At 51.2% G+C, this 21,021-nt stretch overlaps 1 protein-coding gene across 1 annotated transcript in view; it reads right to left on the bottom strand.

Annotated features, from left to right (window-relative positions):
- Positions 1-484: 484 nt before the first annotated feature.
- The window catches only part of HCN3 (hyperpolarization activated cyclic nucleotide gated potassium channel 3), a 167,234-nt gene continuing 146,697 nt past the window's right edge, over positions 485-21,021 (bottom strand). Inside the window, exon 8 of the mRNA XM_086947398.1 lies at positions 485-2,471. Within this exon, the coding sequence (XP_086803524.1) occupies positions 1,159-2,471 (1,313 nt within the window). The 3' untranslated portion in view covers positions 485-1,158. The remainder of the gene's footprint in view (positions 2,472-21,021) is intronic.

The raw sequence follows: 21,021 nt of genomic DNA, 5'->3' as shown, positions 1-21,021 counted from the left end.
GGGCCATTTCCAAATTTGACGAAAGGTACTCCGTCAGGATGTCAGAGATAATGTTCTTCACCACCCTGAAGGATGGAATATGTCCGTCAGACTAATAATCGGGGAAATTGTTTTCTCTAGAAGGATCTTTAGTAAGGACAATGCTTGGACCTCTTCCTAGGGCATTAAATAGTTCCCTTTGAAGAAGCCCTAGTGATAAAGGTCCATGCAGGGGTCATAGACCAAGACAATCTTGGCCAGCTCTTAGCACATCAGTGATCAACTTCCCTCTAAGGGGACTCCAAGTCAGGGTATCTGTCATAACATCAACAACAACATGTCTATAATGCAAATGCTAACAACCAATATATTGACAACATTAATTAGGCATGTATCTAATATATGTCCAAAAATATGAAAGGATTTCCCTAATGCCATTTATTAACAATTGCTACCAAATATTCCAGGTATGGAGGTGAAATATAAAAAGAATCCAGCCCTTTTATAGGGAGGAATAGTTTTACCAGTGACCTTCAAATTACTAACCGCACATATACTAATAGTTGGTAGTTAAATGTTCATTCAGTCGGCATTTGTACAGTAGACATGTTTAGTTGTAGAAATGTGACCCAAATCCAACATCAGGACATTTCCTGTTCCTGGCAGGTACCACCAGATCAAAGATGATGCCTTAACACCACCAACCCCCTAATAATACCCTCTGACATGCCCTTGGAAGAAAGTGAGGGAGATGAGAGACACTGCTCCCCTTGCACACCAAAGAATTTTCCTGGCAGTAGGTGGTAGGTTCAACTTGAAAAAATTAAGAGCTTACCGCTTGGCAGACTATAACTTGAACATAATCAAAAGATATGCATATTTATATATTAGAATAACAAAAGTAAAGCTTTAAAGAGATGGACTGGAGTTACAGGTAAGGCATGTCCATGTTAATCCCAGGGGTGAGCGAGGCACTCCGTTCAGGGTGTGCTTCTCGAAGTCCGGCATCAAGCCATCTTCCATGGATGTTCGCCAGCGGGGGTTGTTGTGCCAATCTCTGCCTCCCCGGCTGGTCCCACCCTGCAGAGCTGATGGAACAGAGCTTCATTGCTTGTCCTCTGCCTTTGTTCCCTTTTTTTCCTCTCCTTTTCTCTTGGCAGCCATCAACCCAACTGAGGATCACATATTAGATGGCAATTTGGGCTTCACGCCTGATTCTAAGTCTGGACTGAAAACCACTGAGCCTTTCCGAGAGCCGGAGGATGATGCAGGCCTAGTGGTGGACACTGGGGATGGTAGAGCGGCGGCTGCGCTTGCAGGCCTACTTGGTAGAACGGATGGTCCCGAAGGCATCTGTTGAGCATAAGATGGCTGCCCTGGCACAGCGCTCGGACACAAAAGTCCAGGGACAGAGGGGGTAGACTTGTTAATGGTACTCAAAGACTCCATGGGCGCAGAAGGCATCTGTGGGGGATAATATGGCTGCCCAGGGACACCGAGGGAGGGCTTGGCTAAAATTCCTGGAACAGAGTGGGTAGACTTAGCGGTGGTGGTACTAGGCGATTCGGTACCTTGCTGGGAAAGACAACCTTCTCCCTGCTGGGCATCTTTGTTAGGCAAAGATGGTTGAGATGCTGACAGGAGGCGGCCATCTTGGGTGAGTCTCCCAAATGGCAGGCCCTGAATGCTCTTGTGTTTGACAAGGTGCTGTGGGCTGCTGCTGGAGGCTTGCTGCATCAGCAGAGAGATGTGGGACCCTGTAGCCCGGGACAGGCTGTAGTGTAGAGTTCTCCCGCTCCTGTGGCCGGAGCTCCGTTCGGCACCAGAGGGGACCCCCACTGTCTGCTGGAGAAGAGAGGTTGAGGAGGATGTGCCTCTGGATTTTGAAAGCTGTGGCTGGGAGCCCATGAGCTGTGGTTTCACCATTGTTGTTCGGTCTCCTCTTTGAGGCGGTTGACTCAAACCTGCTGAGCCCTGAGGTGGCAGTCCTATATTGGAATGTTTGCGCACTCCGCTTTCCAATGGCAGCTGGGTTTGGAGCACGGACGCGGAGGGGGAGCTGGCGACCGGCGTCTGGTGTTGCGATGGGACTCCAGAAGGAGAACTAACAGAAGAAGGTCTAGAACCAGCTAGACTGGGCTGGGACCTCCGGGCTTGGCGGGTGAGAAGGGCCGCGTCTGGGGACAGCGGGCTTGACAGGGAGGATGGCGGCAGGAAGACGTGGGCTTGAAGATTCTGCTGATGAGTTAGCGCAATGGCCACATTAGTGGTGGCGGCTGCTGTCTGCAAAGGTGCGTGGACCAGCGGTTCCCAGATGACGGCCCGGCCGCCAGGCTCCCTGCCGACGGAGGCCATGAGTTGAAAGTGCTGTAGGTCCTGGATGTTGTGGGCCGTGTCCCTGTCATGCTTCACAATCTGCTGCACCATGTCCGTGTTCACCGAGCCCGTGCTGTTCTCCGCCCTTTTGCGCAGAAGGATAGAATTCTTCTTACCTTGAAGAGGTGATGACACAAAGAGAGGCATGTGACACAAGGTGAGGTATATAACACCAAAGGAGAAGGCATGCAGCACCAGAGCATGCATGTGACACCAAGAAAAGAGGCATTTGATGGAGGGGGATAGCGACAAAAGACGAGACATGTCACAGCAGAGCATGCATGTGACACAGCTGAGGTGTATGATACCAGACGTGGTATGCAAAAGAGAGTGCCATGTGACACAGGCAGAAGCATGTGATGGAAGTTGGCATGTTCCACAGGAAGAGGCATGCGATGTGGAGGGAGGAATGTGCCACAGGAAGAGGCAATGCGACTCCACAGGAGGCATTTAATGAAGGGTGATATGGGACACAATTTGGGTCTGTGACACCAGAAGATTCATGTGAACACCAGGAGGTATGCGACACCAGAGGAGGTATGTAACACCAGAAGAGACATGTGAACACCAGAAGAGACATGTGAACACCAAGAGGTATGTGACACCAGAGGAGGTATGTGACACCAGAGGAGGTATGTAACACCAGAAGAGACGTGTCCTGGAGAGTGCCATGTGACACAGGAAGAGGCATGTAATAGCAGAGCGGGCATGTGGCATAGGAGACATGTAGCTCAAGGGAGGTGTGTGGCACCGGAAGAGGCTTGTGGTGGAGGGTGGCATGTGACACAGAAGGACACATGACACCACAGAAGGCATCTGAGAGAGTGCACCATGTGACACAGAAGGACAAGCTACACAGTTGAGGTACATGAGAACAGGATAGGAAAGTAAACACTGAATTGATGTGAATCCATTGACAGCATGTAATACTGGGCGAGACTTGGGAAGAAAAAAAAACATGACATACAGAGAAAAGAAACACACGAGAAGACAGAGTGGATACTCAGTGCTTTAAGTGGGATGGGGAAGGTGTGTGCGTGTGTGGGGGGTCTCAAAAGGGGCGTGGCCTAATAGAGGGGAGTACAACCCTGCACAAGTTTCTGAACAGTTTTTTTCACAAGACCATAACTGAAAACTGTAAGCAAGAATACATTTAAGTTTATACAGAAACATGTTCCTGTGCCATTAGAAATAGTAAGTCAGAAAAGGAAATTTTCTGAAAAAATATACGCATTTTTAAACAGTTGCCTCCTTTTTTGGATTAATTACTACAGACTTTCACATTTCATACTGCATACAAATGGCTAACGGAGATTGTTTGAGCTACTTTTATTTATAAGTGAACTGAGCATAAACGTTCACGTTCTATGGAAATATTATGTAGACATATGCATACCTGGCAACTCACACGGTGCCAGGTGCCACCGTGTGACACACGATATCGGCTCCCATCACTCGGTCACCCGGTAAAGAGCCAATATCACACGGTGGCAGGGAAAACGAGCTGTAAATAGTGGGTTTCCAGCTAATTTTCCGAGTCTTTGAACTGCCGACGTCCATTGAGGGGTGTGAAAACACCCCAGGGCATCGCCACCAGCCTCTGCAAGCTTGCTTTGAGGGTGGAGGAGGGGGTTTGAGGGCAGGTGATGTTCAAAAGTGCCTCCTAGGATACTTCTCGGCATGCGGCCCGCCCCCTTCGAGGCCCCGCCCCCTCCCCACATAGTGAGATGGTTCTTCAAGTTGGCAGGTATGAACCGGAGATTCTCCGTAGCTGTCCTGCCGGTTTTGGTTTATGCTAAAAGTCTTAGCAGCCTAGGAAAAGTGAGAACGCAGGAAACAATAACAAAGTCAATATATGAGCTACATCCTCTACCTTTAAAGGTTGGATTGACCCCACTTTTGGAGTTGAAAGATAAAAGATCCATGGAATGAGACAGGTCAAAGTTATTCATCATCCCATTAAGATTAGGTCCATCTATTGTGTGTTTAAAGTGGGCGCCCTCGAATAGATCACACAATGCCCAATTTTCCATAAAGGGAATCAGCCGAGGACATAAATGGCAGTTAAAATCACCTGCAATTAAAAGTAAGGGAGCAGGGGCGTTATTCATCTTCTCTATCTGGATTCCCAGATGATCCTCCAACTCCTTCACTCTTCAACCTCCTGCATTACAAAAATTAACTATAATCAGATTAAGATCCCTGGTTTTAAACTGAACTGAAGCATACAATCTGATTTCCAGTTAAGATCTATCCAGGTCCCATCTAGAGTCAGATGTGCCCACAGAGCGAGACCTCCTTTTGCTCTACCTGCCCGAGATTTTACAGCCGGAGTCCCAAACAGCTTATACCCCTCAAGATTGAAATTTGTTGGGTCAACTTCCCATGTTTCCTGGGCACAGATTACGTTAAATTTATTTACATAGTCGAGCCATTCCTTATTATGAAATTTGGTTGAAAGTCCCCCACATTCCATGACAACAGATCTACAGTGTTCCACTCATTCAGTTGTACAGATCTCCTGACTGGCGGACATCCCTCAATAACTTTCCCCACAGTTATTAGTCCTTGTGATAAACTGCTTCTAGTTTCCCCTTCTGCCATGCTTAGCTGTCAGTCACAATCTTCCAGTCCTGACAAGGCCCCAAACCTATTTTGTAACCTAATGTTTTGTGGCTTGTAATGGTTCGGAGCCGCACCTCCTAAAGGGGTGCCCCATTCTTTGTTTTGTTCAGGTGCATAAAAAAACCTTAGGGGAAGTGATTGGATTCGAGATCTGGAGCCGAGATGTCCCCCATTACGAATAAATTTGGCACATCTTGTGTCCCTGAAGTTAATGATAACACAATCACCTTCAGTCGACTTTGTCCGTCTTCCCACCCAATTTACTCTCCTAGCATTTAATATCTCTGGACAGACATAGCTAGGCAATGGCCGATTAACATTTAGCCAAAAAATACACTTATTTTTCAATTCCCTGTAGGTCTCCCTCTTTCCATGTTCTAACGGTGGCACCCCTGTCAGAACTACCACGTACAGGGCTGAATCCGGGGAAAGATCAATTATTTGTAGCCTCTGCACATCGTGAATTATAGGGGGTTTGTGTGTTGTCTGAGATTTTGTTGAAGGGCTAGTGACCTTCACCGCTTTATCCTTGCTTGCCTGTTCTATATGAGGGACCCCTTCAGAGATTCTCAGGGGGACCGTGGCACTAGAAGCTGATATATTCTCTGCTGCAGGGCTTTGACTACCTTTTGTGGATACATTAGGATTAGTTAGAGCATTAGAGCTAGTGCCCACAATGCCTTGCCCTACCCATTTGACTGCCTGCAGGTTGGATCCCTCCCCTGAACCCCCCTGGCCTGTACTGATGCGAGCAAAAGTTCCAAACACACCAGTCTATTTTCAATTCGGTCCAGTCTATCATGTTCCAATTTTTTCCAAAAGGCAACATCCGAATCCTGTGGGGGCATCTCCATCCCTGGATCGCAATACGTTTGCCTCTTCCTTTGCCGGTGATGATATGTGTGAAGCACTAGTTAACAAATTCTCTTTGGGCGTGACCTCCTTAGTTTTTTCCCCTTTTCCATCTGCCGCTCGCTGTTGTACCCCTGTGCATTTCCTTTTGGATATTGGGCCCTGTGACTGTTGAACCACTCCAACTTTTGCACATCTGGCTGACCTAGTTTTCATATTGGGGGAAGGCCGCTTCTTGGCAAGGTTACTCAAGTTCTGTCCAGCCTCAGGGCTTGCTTCCGGCAGTATAATGACACTTCCTACCCTCCCCTCAGTAGAAGACCCCATATCATGTAAATCAGTCTCTTGGGGAGTAGGTGATCTTGCCCTAGCCAGACTGCCCAATGAGGACCGCTTATCCAAGAGTGGATCTAACGATAATCTCTTCTCAGTAAGTTCGATATCTTTAGCCAGGGAGGTAGAAACTCAAGAAATTGTCTAGAGTACCCATGAGAGACCCATCAGTACTTCTCCCACAGTTTCCCGCTACAACTGGGGATGTAATCATGATTCACACAATCCTCTTGAATCAGTGAATATGAGTCCTAACCACACTTAGGTGTTAATACCAAACATGCAAGGGGCTCACTGACCTTTGGAGCTGTAGATGTTAAGGAGGTGGCCCGTCCCGTCCTTGGCCGGTCTTGAACGGGCTTAAACGGGCCCAGGCTTCGCCCGGCGTGTCCCGCGCGCATCCCGAGAAGCGGGGCTCTGTGCTGCTTATGTGCACCTCCTGGCACTGGCGCGGTGTCAGTAGAGCGCGCTGCTGCTGAGGCAGCCGGGAATTGTAGTCCCGGGGCGGCGGCGCGGTTTGCAGCGTCCGATGACTCCTGGCGATGGCGGCGTCTAACCCAAGGCAAGTGGCAAGTGTCAACTTCTCCGGTGTCTCCCTTGACTAAAATTCTTGATTTGGGCTTTCGAGCAAAGGAGTCCGGCGCACTCATCGATCCAGATGAATTGGTAGGATGGTCGCAGAGGGCCATTTGCATTTTAGGAAATGCCAATTGTGCTCTTTCTAGTGAGCGCAGACGCTCCATTTTGATGAAATTGGACCCCAAACTCACTGACTTAGCCTCCTCTGAATCGGGACCATTGGCACAGGGTTTGTTGTTCGGCTCACCCTTCCTCAAAGAGCTCACCAACTTTGTAGCCACGTTCAGTGGGCTGGATAAGGCTCAATTTAATTTACGTTGGGCTTTTCGCCCAGTTTTTGCTAAGGCCGGACGACGGGGACGCTCGTTCGGCCGTGGTTCCGATCAACCATCTCAGCGTGGTTTCAAGTCCCAAAAGGGTGGTGGCCAAGATCACAACACCGGCAAGTCAAACTTCTATCCCTCTCGAAAAGGCAGGGGACAATACCGAAAAGGCGGTTACAATGGTAACCAAGGAGGACGTCAGGATTCCTCAGCCTCAGGTGAGCTTGATTCTAGCTTCGGAAGTGATTTGGGGGGCAGATTTCGATTTTTTCTCAAAAATTGGCAATTGATCTCAAACGATGCCTGGGTGTTTGAGACGGTGCACGGTTACAAAATAGAATTTTACAGTCACCCTCACCAACATCTTCTGCCTTTTCCCCTTGTTTTTTCCCAGCACGATCAGGAACTCATTTCCGCGGAGGTCGCTTCTTTTCTGGCCTTCAACCACAAGGGTTCGTGAGCAATTTGTTTCTGGTGGAGAAAAAGGGAGGCGGGCGCGCCTGGTCCTCAATCTACGGGAATTCAGCTGCGGGTGGTTTATCGCCATTTCAAGATGGAGGGCATCCATCTTGTGAGAGATCTTCTTCGGGAAGGGGATTGGATGGTCCGGCTGGATCTGAAGGATGTTTACCTGTCGGCTTCCTTCAGTTTCAGTGGCTAGGGACTTCGTACGAGTATGCGGTCCTTCCATTCGGCCTCTCCTCAGCTCCGTAGTGCTTCACAAAGCTTCTTCAGCCAGTGATGGAGTCTTTGAGGTCCGGCGGAGTTTGTCTGATAGTCTATCTAGATGATATTCTTCTCCTGGCTCACTGCCCTCGTCTTCTACTGATTGATTTACATTGGTCCATCGATCTTTTACAATCTCTGGGATTTCTTGTGATTTCTCAGAAATCAGACTTCATTCCCTCTCAGCCGATGGACTTTCTTGGGTTCCGGATAGACTCGGTCTCTTGTCAGCTCCTGTTGCACGGGCAGAAGATCAGGTCCATCAAGAGGGATTTGAGGTTGGTCTTGCCTCAGCAGACTGTCTCTCTGAGAACAGTGATGCATTGAACCACACACAGCTTGGGATTGTGCGGAAAGGAAGGATAGGAGACGGAAGATGTATTACATTTAGTCCTTTTAGAAATCACAAAAGTGACACCTTCTGGGGAATAGTGGATCTTCTGTCATCTTCCATTCAGGCGATCTTTCCAGGCTCATTGCATTACCGAGCACTTCAGCGCCTCAAAATCAAGCATCTGCAGAAGGGTCTTCGGTATTTGGATCACGTTCCTCTGTCGGAGGAGGCCCGTGCGGAGATGTTGCGGTGGTTGACCCACATGGAGGCTTGGAACGGCCGTGCGCTGTTCAGGAAGACGCCGGATGTGGTGATCGAATCAGACGCCAGCCTTTGGGGTTGAGGAGCCCAGTTCGGTGACGACTGGGGGCCGTTGGTCCCGGGAGGAGTTGTCGCTTCACATCAATTGCTTGGAGCTTCTCGCGGGCTCTTTTGCAATTTGTTGTCTGTCCCCTCAACAGACGAATTGTTGCATCCTCCTCCGGATGGATAATATCTCGGCTGTAAGATATGCCAACAAACTGGGGGGTACCAGGTCCAGACTTCTGGCGGAGATTGCGAAAGATTTCTGGCATCTTTGTCTGCAGCATCAGATCATTGTTATTGCAGAGTATCTGCCGGGTCGAGACAATCGGATTGCAGACTGGAACTCTCGCCATCTGAGGGATTACAGCGATTGGAGGCTTCATCCTCGGGTGTTTCGGATGTTGTCCCGGATTTGGGGGTGTTGTCACTGTAGGAGAGTAGGGTCTGCTATCCTATGGTCACCCCAATTTTTGCTTTTTGCTTCACTGGTTTTCGACTTACTGAGGCTGTGGGCCTGCTAATCAGACCCCCAGCCTGCTGTTCTCTCTCTAAATTTATAATACATGTGCTATAGGTACATACCACAATTGGAAATGGACTCCTTGTCAGCCCCTGTACCATGCACTATAGGTGCTCAGGGCATAGGTGCCACCAAGGCCTACCAGGGGCTGAAGCATAGCTTTTGCCACCCCTGGCTGGTTCTTAAATTGACACAACTGGCTGATCACTCAGCTGGGGCAAGTGGGTGTAATCACCCCTTGCTTAGATATAGTATACCTATATCTAAACCTATATCTGGACACATATATAACCTGTGAGCCACTCCTATGGAAGGCCTCATCAATCCTGGAGGCAGAGTGCGTGGTTTTATGTGAGATGGAGCTCTGGCATGAGCTGAGCCTGTCTGCAGCTGTCGGGAACAACTCCCTAAGCTGATCCGGGATAATGCCATACCATATACTCTTAAGCGCCTTATAATCCTCGCGGTTATATAGCAACTTTGGTTTGGCTTTATCAAAACATGTCGTGTAAGGTGTCATACGAATTGGAATACTACCCCCTCGCCAGTTCTGGCGACGGGGGTAGCATTCCACCCTTCTAGAGGGAGAAGACATGTTACTTTACTGAAACGCGGTTGATTTAAAATGAGCCTCAGATCCACAAAATGGATGCCCCTGCCACAGACACGGGTCTGGCCTCCTGCTGCTGACCGAAACCCGGCAGAGGAGGCCTGGACAAAGAGTTTCCTGTCACAGGGCGGTGTCAAACCACCCCAGACAGGAGATAGTGGATTGGAGTAGGGAGGTTTCAAAGAAACCAGACACTGCCTGGGGAGCACAAGGCTGCCCCTTGCAGGATCCGGCCAAACCGGTTCTGGGGCCTCCCAGCCCCTGTCCCAGCGCGGCCAGGATCAAAGGAAAGGGGTGTAACCACCCCCTTCCTGGGTCCCACCCATAGGAGGGGACCTAGCAGGATGTCCAACCCCCTAGATTCGAATAAGAGGGGGAGCAGTCCCAACGGACCTCAGATCATCCTGAAGAAACATAAGAAACGAAATCTGGACCCTTCGACTTTCTACACGACGTGAGAAGACTGAAGAATCTCCCTTGTGGTCAAGGAGTGACCACCCTGTGCAAACAGGCACCATCCAGCCCTCGACCCTTGCTTTGTTGCAGTTCCCGCCGGAACTCGAGCGACAGAGATCGACGAGATCAAGCTTGCCTGCCTTCTACCTGCCCGATCCACAGTCCCTGCAGAGCTGAGACCCGTGGAGGCGACCGGAAGCGTGGGGCACGCCATCTTGGAAAGGCCACGAGACGCTGACCGTGCAGCCCACGAGTGACCCTCGAAGCTGTACACCGGGGTTTGAGAAGCCCCAGCCCCGAGCTCCACTTGCACCAAAGCTCACCCCTCCACACTCGACGAGTGCTGCGTGGGGCCCTTCTGCCTGTGTGTGCTCGACGCGTTGGCCCGGTCACTTGCCAGCTGGCTTGTGGCCCCTGTGCCGACGAAACTTGAAATACGACTCGCTTTTCTGGTTGCTCCAGATCTGCACCAGCTCCTGTAAAAAGGAGCCCCCACTCTGACCCTCCTGGTTCGAGTGATAAGCAATCTCCCGGTTCTGCGTGGATTGCTTTTGCCAAGTGCTGTTTGCTGCAATCTTGAAGCCGACGGTGCTGACGGCGAGAGCCTACGTGGGACAGATCGTGACCTGCTCCTGGACGTCGCAGATGCCCCAGAGCCCACGTGACAGCGGAGAGAAGCCTATCGACAACCGCCTGATTGCGCCCGACATTGCCTGGTTCCGTCCTGGTTCCACCCTGGTCACTGCTGAGTGACCCAGACTCTGTCCCCTCTGCTTTCAGGTACTTTTCTACTTCGATCCACCCTTGGATCGCACCGGACACTTCTGCTTCACAGCGCCTGCAGCTGCAACAGTTTCAAGCACCAAGAACCTGCGTGACAGAACCCGACGCCACTTCGACCCTGTGCACCCACGGCCTGTGGGTGAGGTAACTTTGCAACGCCGGTGTCCTTACACTGGTACACACCTCTAGGGTCTGTGTCTAAAGTTTTGTGTTCCTAGGTTCAGCGGAAGTATCATTTAATTCACTTTATCCAACTTTTACGCACCGTTGACTTTGCATTGGTGCGAGCCGCACTTTCCGTGCTGCACCCGTCTCCTGTGGGCTACTCCCGACTTCAGCATTGCTAGTCCTGACTGCTCCCAGCGAATCTCTAGGCCCTAGGCCTAACCATTGTTCGAGAAGTGTTCCTTATACCACTTTTTTAGTATATGGTTTGAGTGGCCACCCGCCCTCATCCATAATTGTGCAACTTTATATGTTTTACTGTGCTTTTGATTTAACGCTTGTGCCCCTTTCCTCATAAAGAGTACTGGGGAGTAATTTAGAAATAAATACATATATTTTTACAATATATACTTGTGTGGTGTCCTTTCATTTGATTACAGGATTGTATGTGGTAAAACAGCTCGCTTAACACGACCTCTTAAGTTAAGCCTTTAAGGCTGCTTAGTCCATGCTACCACTAGGATAGCTTGTCTACAAGGTTGACTTACAACCTGACATCTTTGGGGTTTGTTTGGACTGATACCCAGTGGTTCCAGAATTGGAAACACTACATATCAGGCCAACTTCTCACATTGGTGTGCAGCGGTGCGGATTTGAGCTTGCTGTTTGTTTTACCATTGCAATCTTTATCAAATTGAAAGATCACATCAAGTACCTCTAGGTACATATAAATCAAAAGCTTAGCATATTAAGTTCTACTGAACTTAGTAGTTGTAGATTAAAGGGATTAGCACACCCTGACTACAACTCACTAGCAAGGTACAGTAGGAAAACACTTAGTGTAGGTAAGTGCATCACTTACACCTCACTAGCAGTCATGTCTGATACAGGTAGAGCCTCAGGCTCTGCTCCTGTAGAAGTTGATCCTATAGGGACAACATCCAGATATGACAACCTTAGCCACAAAGACCTGAGTGCCTTGTGCACAGCCAGGGGGCTAAAAAAGGGCAGAGGCCCTACCATTCCTTCCCTAATAGCTCTCCTAGAAAAGGATGACCTAGATAAGGTGAGTCAGGCTCCCTTAGAATCAGGTGAAGGGATAAACTCCCCTGAGAATGAGAATCTTCCAGAAGAAGAAGAGGAGGAGGAAGAGGAAGAGGAAGGCTCTGATGTAGAAGAGCCTGAAGATCAGGATCAGAGGGGAAACCAGGTACAGGTTGCCAGGCTTAACCAGGCCAACCTAGACCTACATGGGAATGGAGAGGGCCAGCACCTCCCCAGATCTCATAACCAAATTCTCCCAGGTAACAGAAGGGAGAGATCTCTATCAGGGGACTCTCACCTTTCTAGTGCCTCAAGAGAATCTCAGAGAGGGATGACTCCCTCCCAGAGGAAAGAGCATAGGGCCAGAATGAGGGCTGTCCAACTCCAGATAGAGAGGGAGGAGGTAGCTCTGGCTCAAGCTAAACTTACCTTGGCTCAAGCTAAACTTACCTTGGCTAGGGAACAGAAATTAAGTGGCTTAGATGCCACTGGTGGCAGCAAAGTTCCTAAAGAAAAAGACAGGGCCTATGACAATAGAAACCTGACAAAAATTGTGCCCCCCTACAAGGAAGGGGATGATATCCACAAATGGATGACTGCTCTTGAGAGGGCCTGCATGGTACAGCAGGTCCCTGAGGACCAGTGGGCAGCAATTTTATGGTACTCCTTTTCTGAGAAAGGGAGGGACAGGCTCCTCACTGTTAGACCTGAGGATGCCAAAAACTACTCTGTTCTGAAGAGTGCTCTTATTGAAGGGTTTGGCCTAACCACTGAGCAATACAGGTTGTTGTTCAGAGACACCCAAAAAGCACAGACTCAGGACTGGACTGATTTTGTAGATTGTGCCACTAAAGCTCTGGAGGGTTGGCTGCAGGGAAGTAAAGTTTCAGACTATACAGGATTGTACAATCTTATGATGAGAGAACAGATCCTTAATAACTGTCAGAACCAGCTGTTGCATCAATACCTTGTTGACTCTGATTTGACCTCTCCCCAAGAATTGGGAAAGAAGGCAGACAAATGGGTCAGAACAAGGATTAAGCAGAAAAACCAGAACCAAGGTGACCAGAAGAAAACAGACCAGAAGGGTGGGAATCAGAAAGATAAAGAAAAGGACCAGAAGTCTTCAGGCCCCCAAACTAGCAATAAGGAGGGGGGTTCCCAAAATGGAAACAAGAAAAAGAAGAATGATGGCCCAAAGAAACCTTGGTGTAATACCTGCAAATCAGTTTCACACTGGGGCAGTGAATGCACTAAGAAAAATCCAGTCCCCACCACTGCAGCTCCTAAAGCACCTGCACCCCCTAGTACAGTTAACAGTGGTGGTACACAGCCAAAGGGTTTAGTAGGGTTGACCCTGGGTACTGAGGTGGAATCTGGCCTAGTCAGAATCCCCACACAGGCAGTTCTCCTATATGATGTGGACTTACCTTTGCCCACTGCAGTAAGCCCCAGTAACCTGGGCAAATATAGGCAGACTCCCTTAATCAATGAGAAACTGGCTCAGGCCTACAGGGACACTTGTGCCAGTGTCACTATGGTGACACCTGGCTTTGTGGACCCTGGTCAGATTGTACTAGGTGAAAGTTACCTAGTGACCAATGCAAGCAACTCCACTACTTCACATAGTGTGGCTGTTGTGAACTTCTCCTGGGGAGGGGTAGATGGCCTAAAGAAAGTTGTTGTGAGTGCAGACCTCCCAGTAGACTGTCTGTTAGGCAATGATCTTGAAAGCTCAGTTTGGTCAGAAGTGGAGTACAGGACTCATGCAGAAATGCTAGGGATTTCAGCTCATGTCCTTGCAGTGACAAGGTCTCAGGCTAAGAAGTGCCTTCCTGAACCAGTGGTGGATCTTGAAGAAATGCGTTACTTACCTGTAACAGCAGTTATCCAGTATTGGTGTCTTTCATAGATTCACATGCCTGAATCATTCCCCGTCGCTGAGACGGGAGCCTCCGGTACATAAAAAAGTAATGTCCTAAGGACATACATAGAGAATATAGGCCTAAGGGCCTCCCCTTTTGGGGCCTTTCCACGTCCTTATGTAAAAGGACCGAACTCTCATCGTTAGCCAATCAGCTCCGACCTCCTTCTAGAACCTTCCCGGGAGGAGCCTCCGTCCCTCAGATTTTCGTACGCACCCAGCTAGGGTGTCGCAATGTAGACATAGAGGTACGTGAGTCCTTACCGGGGAGGCGGGAGGGTTGCATGTGAATCTATGAAAGACACCAATACTGGATAACTGCTGTTACAGGTAAGTAACGCATTTCTTATCCAGTATTTGGGTGTCTTTCATAGATTCACATGCCTGAATCAGAGTAGCCAGCAGTTATACATGCATAGTGGTAAAGCACATTCTCACATCTAGCAGGCCTGCATAGATTACAGACAACATGAGAGAAACATGGTAATATACAGTCATGCATATAGCAGAGAAAACCATGAGGAATGTGCATACCTGGATGGCGGGACGAGGTAAGGCTCACCTTATTGGAAGAGATGGCGCAGCACCGCTTGTCCCACTGCAGCGTCCTTCTGCAGTTCGATGTCCAGGCAGTAGTGCTTGGAAAAGGTATGCGGGGACTTCCATGTCGCCGCTCGGCAGATGTCCAGGATCGTCACTCCAGCGAAGAGCGCTGCTGACGTTGACATCGCTCTGGTCGAGTGGGCAGCCACTCGGTCTGTCAAAGGCCGTCCGGCCTGATCATGGCAGAAAGCAATTGCTGAAGAAATCCAGCGTGAGATGCTCTGTTTTGTCAAGGGCAGCCCCATTCTCGGGTTGCTGTAGGCTACAAAGAGTTGAGAAGACTTCCTGACGTCTTTGGTCCTGTCCAAGTAGAATTTGAGACACCTTTTAATGTCCAGGGAATGCAGCGCCCTTTCCGCTGCCGTGGAAGGGTCCGGAAAGAACGACTTGAGGACAATTGGTTCGTTCAGATGAAAGTCTGACGGCACTTTCGGAATGAATTTAGGGTTGGGCCTGAGTACCACTCGGTCGTGCCTGAATTGGAGATACGGTTCCTGAATGGACAGCGCCTGAAGTTCGCTGACCCTTCTGGCCGACGTCAGGGCTAGCAGGAGAGCCGTTTTCCAGGAAAGATGCTTGAGCGATGCCCGGTGTATGGGCTCGAATGGGTGTTTCATCAATTGGTTTAGCACCAAGTTCAACTGCCAGGTTGGAGGAACTTTCCGAGGCCTCGGAAAGGATCTGTAAAGGCCTTTTAGAAATTGTTTCACCAGTCGACTGGACCAGAGGGAGGGTCCCGATGGGGTCCTGGTGAACCTAGAAATCGCAGCCAGATGAACCTTAATGGAGGCGTGAGCCAGTCCCGATTGAGCCAGGTGCAGTAGGTATGGTAGCAGCTGTACTGGGGTGACCCGGAGCGGGTGTAAGTCGTGTTCCGAACACCACACGCAGAACCTCTTCCACTTCAGCGAGTAGGTCTTGGTCGTGCTGCTCGCTCTCGCCTTGGCCAGTACTGCCCTGCAGTCCTGCGGTATGTCTAGCTCCCCGAACTCAAGGTGCTCAGGAGCCAAGCCGATAAGTTGAGCGAACGGAGGTTCGGGTGGTGTACCTGGCCTCCGGACATTGTCAAGAGGTTCGGGAGTTGTCGCAGGTGAATCGGGGGCCTGGTGGATAGGCGAAGAAGATCCGAGAACCAATGTTGTCTCGGCCAGTACGGAGCAATCAGTATCAGCGTGCACGGTTCCGTCCTCATCTTCCGGAGGAGCCTCGGTATCATCGGGAACGGCGGAAAAGCGTACGCAAACACGCTGGACCAGCCGATGGAAAAAGCATTTCCCAGCGACCCCCGTTGGGGATGCCAGCTTGCGTAGCTTCGGCATTTGGTGTTCTCCGCCGTCGCGAAGAGATCGATCCTCGGGGTGCCCCATTGTGAGAAGACGTGGGCCACCGTGTCGCCGTTGAGCTCCCATTCGTGGGAGAGAGAGGTCCGCCTGCTGAGGGCGTCCGCGATAGTGTTCTCCTTCCCTGGAACGTACTCCGCCTTGAGGGAGAGGCCGTGCGCCACCAACCAGTTCCAGATTTTTTGCGATTCTCGTGAGAGAGAGAGAGATCGCGTTCCCCCTTGTTTGTTCAGGTAGTGCATCGTCGTGGTGTTGTCTGTTTTGACGAGCACAGGGGAAGAGCCGATGCGTGGCAGGAAGGCCTGTAGAGCCAGGTACACTGCCCTCAGTTCCAGGAGGTTGATGTGTAGTTGTGTTTCCTGGGCGTCCCATTTGCCGCTGACTCGAAGGTCTAACAGTACTGCGCCCCAGCCTTCCAGTGAGGCATCGGTCGTGATGACCAGTGGTGCCGGCGGCAGGAGGAACGGCAATCCGGCCGTCAGGTGAGTCCTGTTTCTCCACCACAGCAGGGCCTTTATGATGGCCGGCGTGATTGTGAGAATGTCGTCGAATGAGCCTGAACACTGTTTCCATTGTCTCGCCAACGCTTCCTGTAGGGGGCGCATGCGGAGCCTGCAGTGCGGTACGAGGAGAATGCATGAAGACCTCATCCCTAGCAAGGAGGTGAACGTCCGGACCTTGATGCGAGGCTTCTTGGCCACCGCCGTGGCCAGAGACAGTACTTTGCAGATCCTGTCCTCTGAGGGGAAAGCCTTCGCATGCTCCGTGTCCAGGGTTGCCCCTAGGAAGGTGATCCTCGTTGACGGAGTAGTGCATGATTTTTTGAGGTTGATCGTCAGACCCAGCTGTTGGAAAAGAGCGCTGCAGGCGTTGAAGGAAGCCAGCGCGTCCTCCGGGGAAGGAGCCTTCACCAGCCAGTCGTCCAGGTAGGGGAACACCTGGTGACCCCTTTGTCGCAGGAAGGCAGCCACGGGCGCCAAGCACTTTGTGAAGATACGTGGGGCAGATTTGAGGCCAAACGGCAAGACCTTGAACTGGTAATGTCTGCCCGCTATTTCGAACCTTAGGTATTTCCTGTGCCTGACGAGGATGGGGACATGGTAGTAGGCGTCCTGTAAGTCTAGGGAGACCATCGAGTCGCCTCTTTCCAGTGCACCCAGGATCTCCTGGATTGTGACCATCCGGAAGGATTGACTCCGTAGGAAGGCGTTGAGCGCCCGGAGGTCTAAGATCGGCCTCCACTTGTCCCCTTTCTGTTGGACCAGGAAGAAGTGGGAATAAAAACCCTTCCCTTTCTGGGAGTCCGGGACCTTTTCGATGGCTCCTTTGACCAACATGGCAGCGACTTCCTGGAGAAGGAGGTGCAGGTGTCTGTGAGTACGCTTCAGTGGAGGGGTGTTGGGAGGGGTGTTGACCAGTTCGAGGGAATGTCCAAATTGAATTATTTGTAGTACCCACCGATCCGTAGTGATTTTTCGCCAATTGTGGAGGAAGTGGGTCAGTTTTCCCCCAATTCGAAAGGATTGAGACGGTGGTGGGACTGGCTGGAGTAAGTGGTCACTGGCGGCCGCCAGCGCCCTTCTTGGCGGATTTGCCTCTGAAGGACGATCTCCCATAGGATGACTGTCGGGACTGTTGTTTCTGCTGGGGTTGGCACCTGTTGCTATAGGAATAGGACGACCGATTTTGGTAGGAACCTCTGTAGGAGTACTGACCTCTGGAGCGGCCTCCCCGAAAGGATTGGTTCCGGGACTGGAGGGAGCCCAGAGCCCTCGCCGTGTCGGTGTCTTTTTTGATGGCCTGGAGTGCCTCGTCTATCTTCTCCCCAAAGAGGAATTGCCCATCGAACGGCATATCCAGCACCTTAGATTGGACCTCCTGCCGAAAAGACGTCGCCTTGAGCCAGCCCTGGCGGCGGAGCACGGCAGCCCCTGCCAACTGGCGGAATCCCGTCATGGCTGCGTCGATGGCGCAGTCGATAATTTCAGCCGCGGAGTTTTGTCCTTCCGCCAGAAGAGCTTTCACCTCGTCCTGGACCGTGGCCGGCAGGCCTTGCAGGTAGGGAGCTATGTCTTCCCATAGCTGGCGGTTGTATCGGCCCAGGAGGGCGATGGAGTTTGCCACCTTGATGGACATGGCGGATGTGGTGGAGAACCTCTTGCCTATGGTGTCCAGCTTCCTTCCTTCCTTGTCCGGGGGCGCGGACAGCGGCGAGGAGGGGTTTCGGGATTGTTTTTGGGCCGCCTGAGTGACAACCGAGTCCGGTTTGGGGTGGCCGGTCAGGCAGGCAGGTGCGGAGTTCGGGGCCTTATATTTTTTGTCTAGGCGCGGAACCACCGCCGGCACCGAGGCAGGCGTGAGCATCAGCTTCTTGCCCTGTTCCCATAGAAAGTCTATCAGAGGAATAGACTTGGTCGATTTCTGTGTGTGCTCCTTGAAATCATGGAGGAAGCATTCCGTTTCCGCGGATTCCACCGCCATGTGAAACCTCCTTGCAGCTCTGTCCACCAGTTTGTGGAAACCTCCCACGTCCGCTGCTTCAGAGTGGCGTGGTCTCGGGGATGCCGGGGCAGACGAATGGTGTGATGACGCAGCATCGGCATCGTCGTCTCTGTGGTCCGAGGCGACGTCTTGCACCTCGCCTTCCTCTAAGTCCGTGTCATCCTCCTCGCTTTCCGATGAATCCTCCGCCTGTGTTTGCGGTCGGAGTTGGCTCCGAGGACGGGCCGGGGGAGCGGAAGGGTGCGAGGCCGACGGTTGCGCTTGGGTGACCGGAACCTGGGCACCGCTGTCTGCGTCCGGGAACCTTCGTTTATAGTCCTGCACCAGGGATTTCAAATCGTTGACCAGAGACAGTGGCAAACAGATCATCGGGGTTTTCACCGTGTCTACGGTCAGGGAGCTGCCTTGATACGTCACTCCGTCCCGGATCTCTTGGACGTCCTGGTGTTCTTCGTGAACCTCCTGTTCTTCGTCCGACTCCTCACTCGGTAGTGTGTCTTGTTCTTCCTCGGGTGCCAACTCCACCGTTGGGAGAACCGAGGGCGTTGGACTCGAGTGAATAGAGACTTCGACCAATCTCGATTCTTTCCAAGATGGCGCCGGGGTCTCTTCCGACGACGTGCGTGAAGATGGCGCTCCCGCCAAGCGTGCCGGTGATTTGGGCACCTCCGTCAGGGTCAATGGTACCAAGTTTTGCGGGGATAGGGGTTTCGCCGCCTTACTGATGCTAGGGTCGTGGACCTGGGATATCTTTGTCGAAGGTGTGGTTCTTGAATTTGACTTCGACTGTTTAGGAGACGAACTTGACTTCGATGGCTTGGGTGACGAGCCTTCGGTATGAGGTGTTTTCGGCGAAGGCGTACCTGAAGATTTAGACCTCTTAGGTGACGCGGCCTTCGTATTGGATGAAGGTTTCAGAGGAATGGTCGAGGAGACCGGTGCGCCTGAGGACGCAGTGGTGGTCGTCGTGGTCGCCGTGGAGGGCGATGAGGCCGTAGTAGTCGACACAGTGGTCGTGACTGAGGTGGTCCGCTTAGTAGATGGAGCGGGCTTCTTGAACCTCTGGCCATCCTTAACAGACACGGAGGAGGTGGTGGAGCGTGCCTCCGAAGGCTTCCTGTGCGCCTTCTTAGGAGGAGTGTCTGTCTCTCCAGGGGACTGCACCCTGGGTCTCTTCTTGGAGACTTTGGAGGTCGCGGAGACACTACCCTCGGAAGATTCCAGAGTGTCTCGGACCTTAAGCCTGTCGAGCCATTCACGAAGGCGAGTTTCCCTTTCCTTAACCGTCTTCTTTGGGAAGGCTCTACACACCCTACACTTGTCAGTGACGTGGTCAGGGTACAGGCAATATAAGCACAGGTCGTGCTTGTCCTCCGCTTGAATCCGCTGCTTGCCGCAGGAGGAGCAGGCCCTCAGGAGGGCTTTCTTCTGTGAGTCCGCCATGGACGAAGTTTTCTTATTAGATTCCGACATGTAGTCGATGCTAGGATGAAATCCTTTTCGTACAAAGTGAACTTCGGTGAAGTTTGAGACTTCGAATTTTGGAAACCTGAAGAGCTCAGGTTGGAGACTCCCTAGCACAACGTGCGGTAGAAAATCTGAGGGACGGAGGCTCCTCCCGGGAAGGTTCTAGAAGGAGGTCGGAGCTGATTGGCTAACGATGAGAGTTCGGTCCTTTTACATAAGGACGTGGAAAGGCCCCAAAAGGGGAGGCCCTTAGGCCTATATTCTCTATGTATGTCCTTAGGACATTACTTTTTTATGTACCGGAGGCTCCCGTCTCAGCGACGGGGAATGATTCAGGCATGTGAATCTATGAAAGACACCCAAATACTGGATAAACAATAGACCAACCACAACCCAAGAGGAGGAGCAAGAGGGTTAAGGCTGTGCCTTCCCACTTGCCCCAGGTTGAGGATCAAGTTTCACAGGAAACTGATTCTGCAGTCCAAGAGGAGACTGTCTCAGATGAGCTTGAACCTGAACAGGTTGAGTTTCTGGGGACAGGGGGACCCTCAAGGGCAGACCTGGGGCAGGCTCAATTAGATTGCCCTTCACTTGAACCCCTCAGACAGCAAGCTGCTGCTGAGGCTGCAGGGAATGCTCAAGGTACCCATAAGGTGTATTGGGATGAAGGACTCCTTTATTCAGAGGCTAGAGACCCCAAGCCTGGCACAACCAGGAGGTTGGTCATACCTTTGAAGTTTAGGGGCTTCCTTCTTACCTTGGCCCATGATATTCCCCTTGCAGGACACTTAGGCCAGAATAAGACTTGGGACAGGCTTGTTCCACACTTTCACTGGCCTCACATGTCAGAAAATGTCAAGGAGTTTTGTCGCTCCTGTGTCACTTGCCAAGCCAGTGGTAAGTCAGGTGGCACAACAAAGGCCCCCCTGATACCACTACCTGTGGTGGGGGTACCCTTTGAAAGAGTTGGAATAGACATTGTGGGTCCCATGGATCCTCAAACAGCATCTGGGCACAGATTTATACTGGTGGTAGTGGATCATGCCACCAGGTACCCAGAAGCAATTCCCCTGAGGACCACCACAGCTCCTGTGGTGGCAAAAGCCCTCATTGCAGTTTTCTCAAGAGTGGGCTTTCCAAAGGAGGTTCTTTCAGACAGAGGTACTAACTTTAT

This window comes from Lissotriton vulgaris, chromosome 12 (genome assembly GCF_964263255.1).
Source record: "Lissotriton vulgaris chromosome 12, aLisVul1.2, whole genome shotgun sequence".
Lineage (NCBI taxonomy): Eukaryota > Metazoa > Chordata > Amphibia > Caudata > Salamandridae > Lissotriton > Lissotriton vulgaris.
Note: the sequence above shows the minus strand (reverse complement) of the source record. Positions and strands in the feature narration are given on the sequence as shown.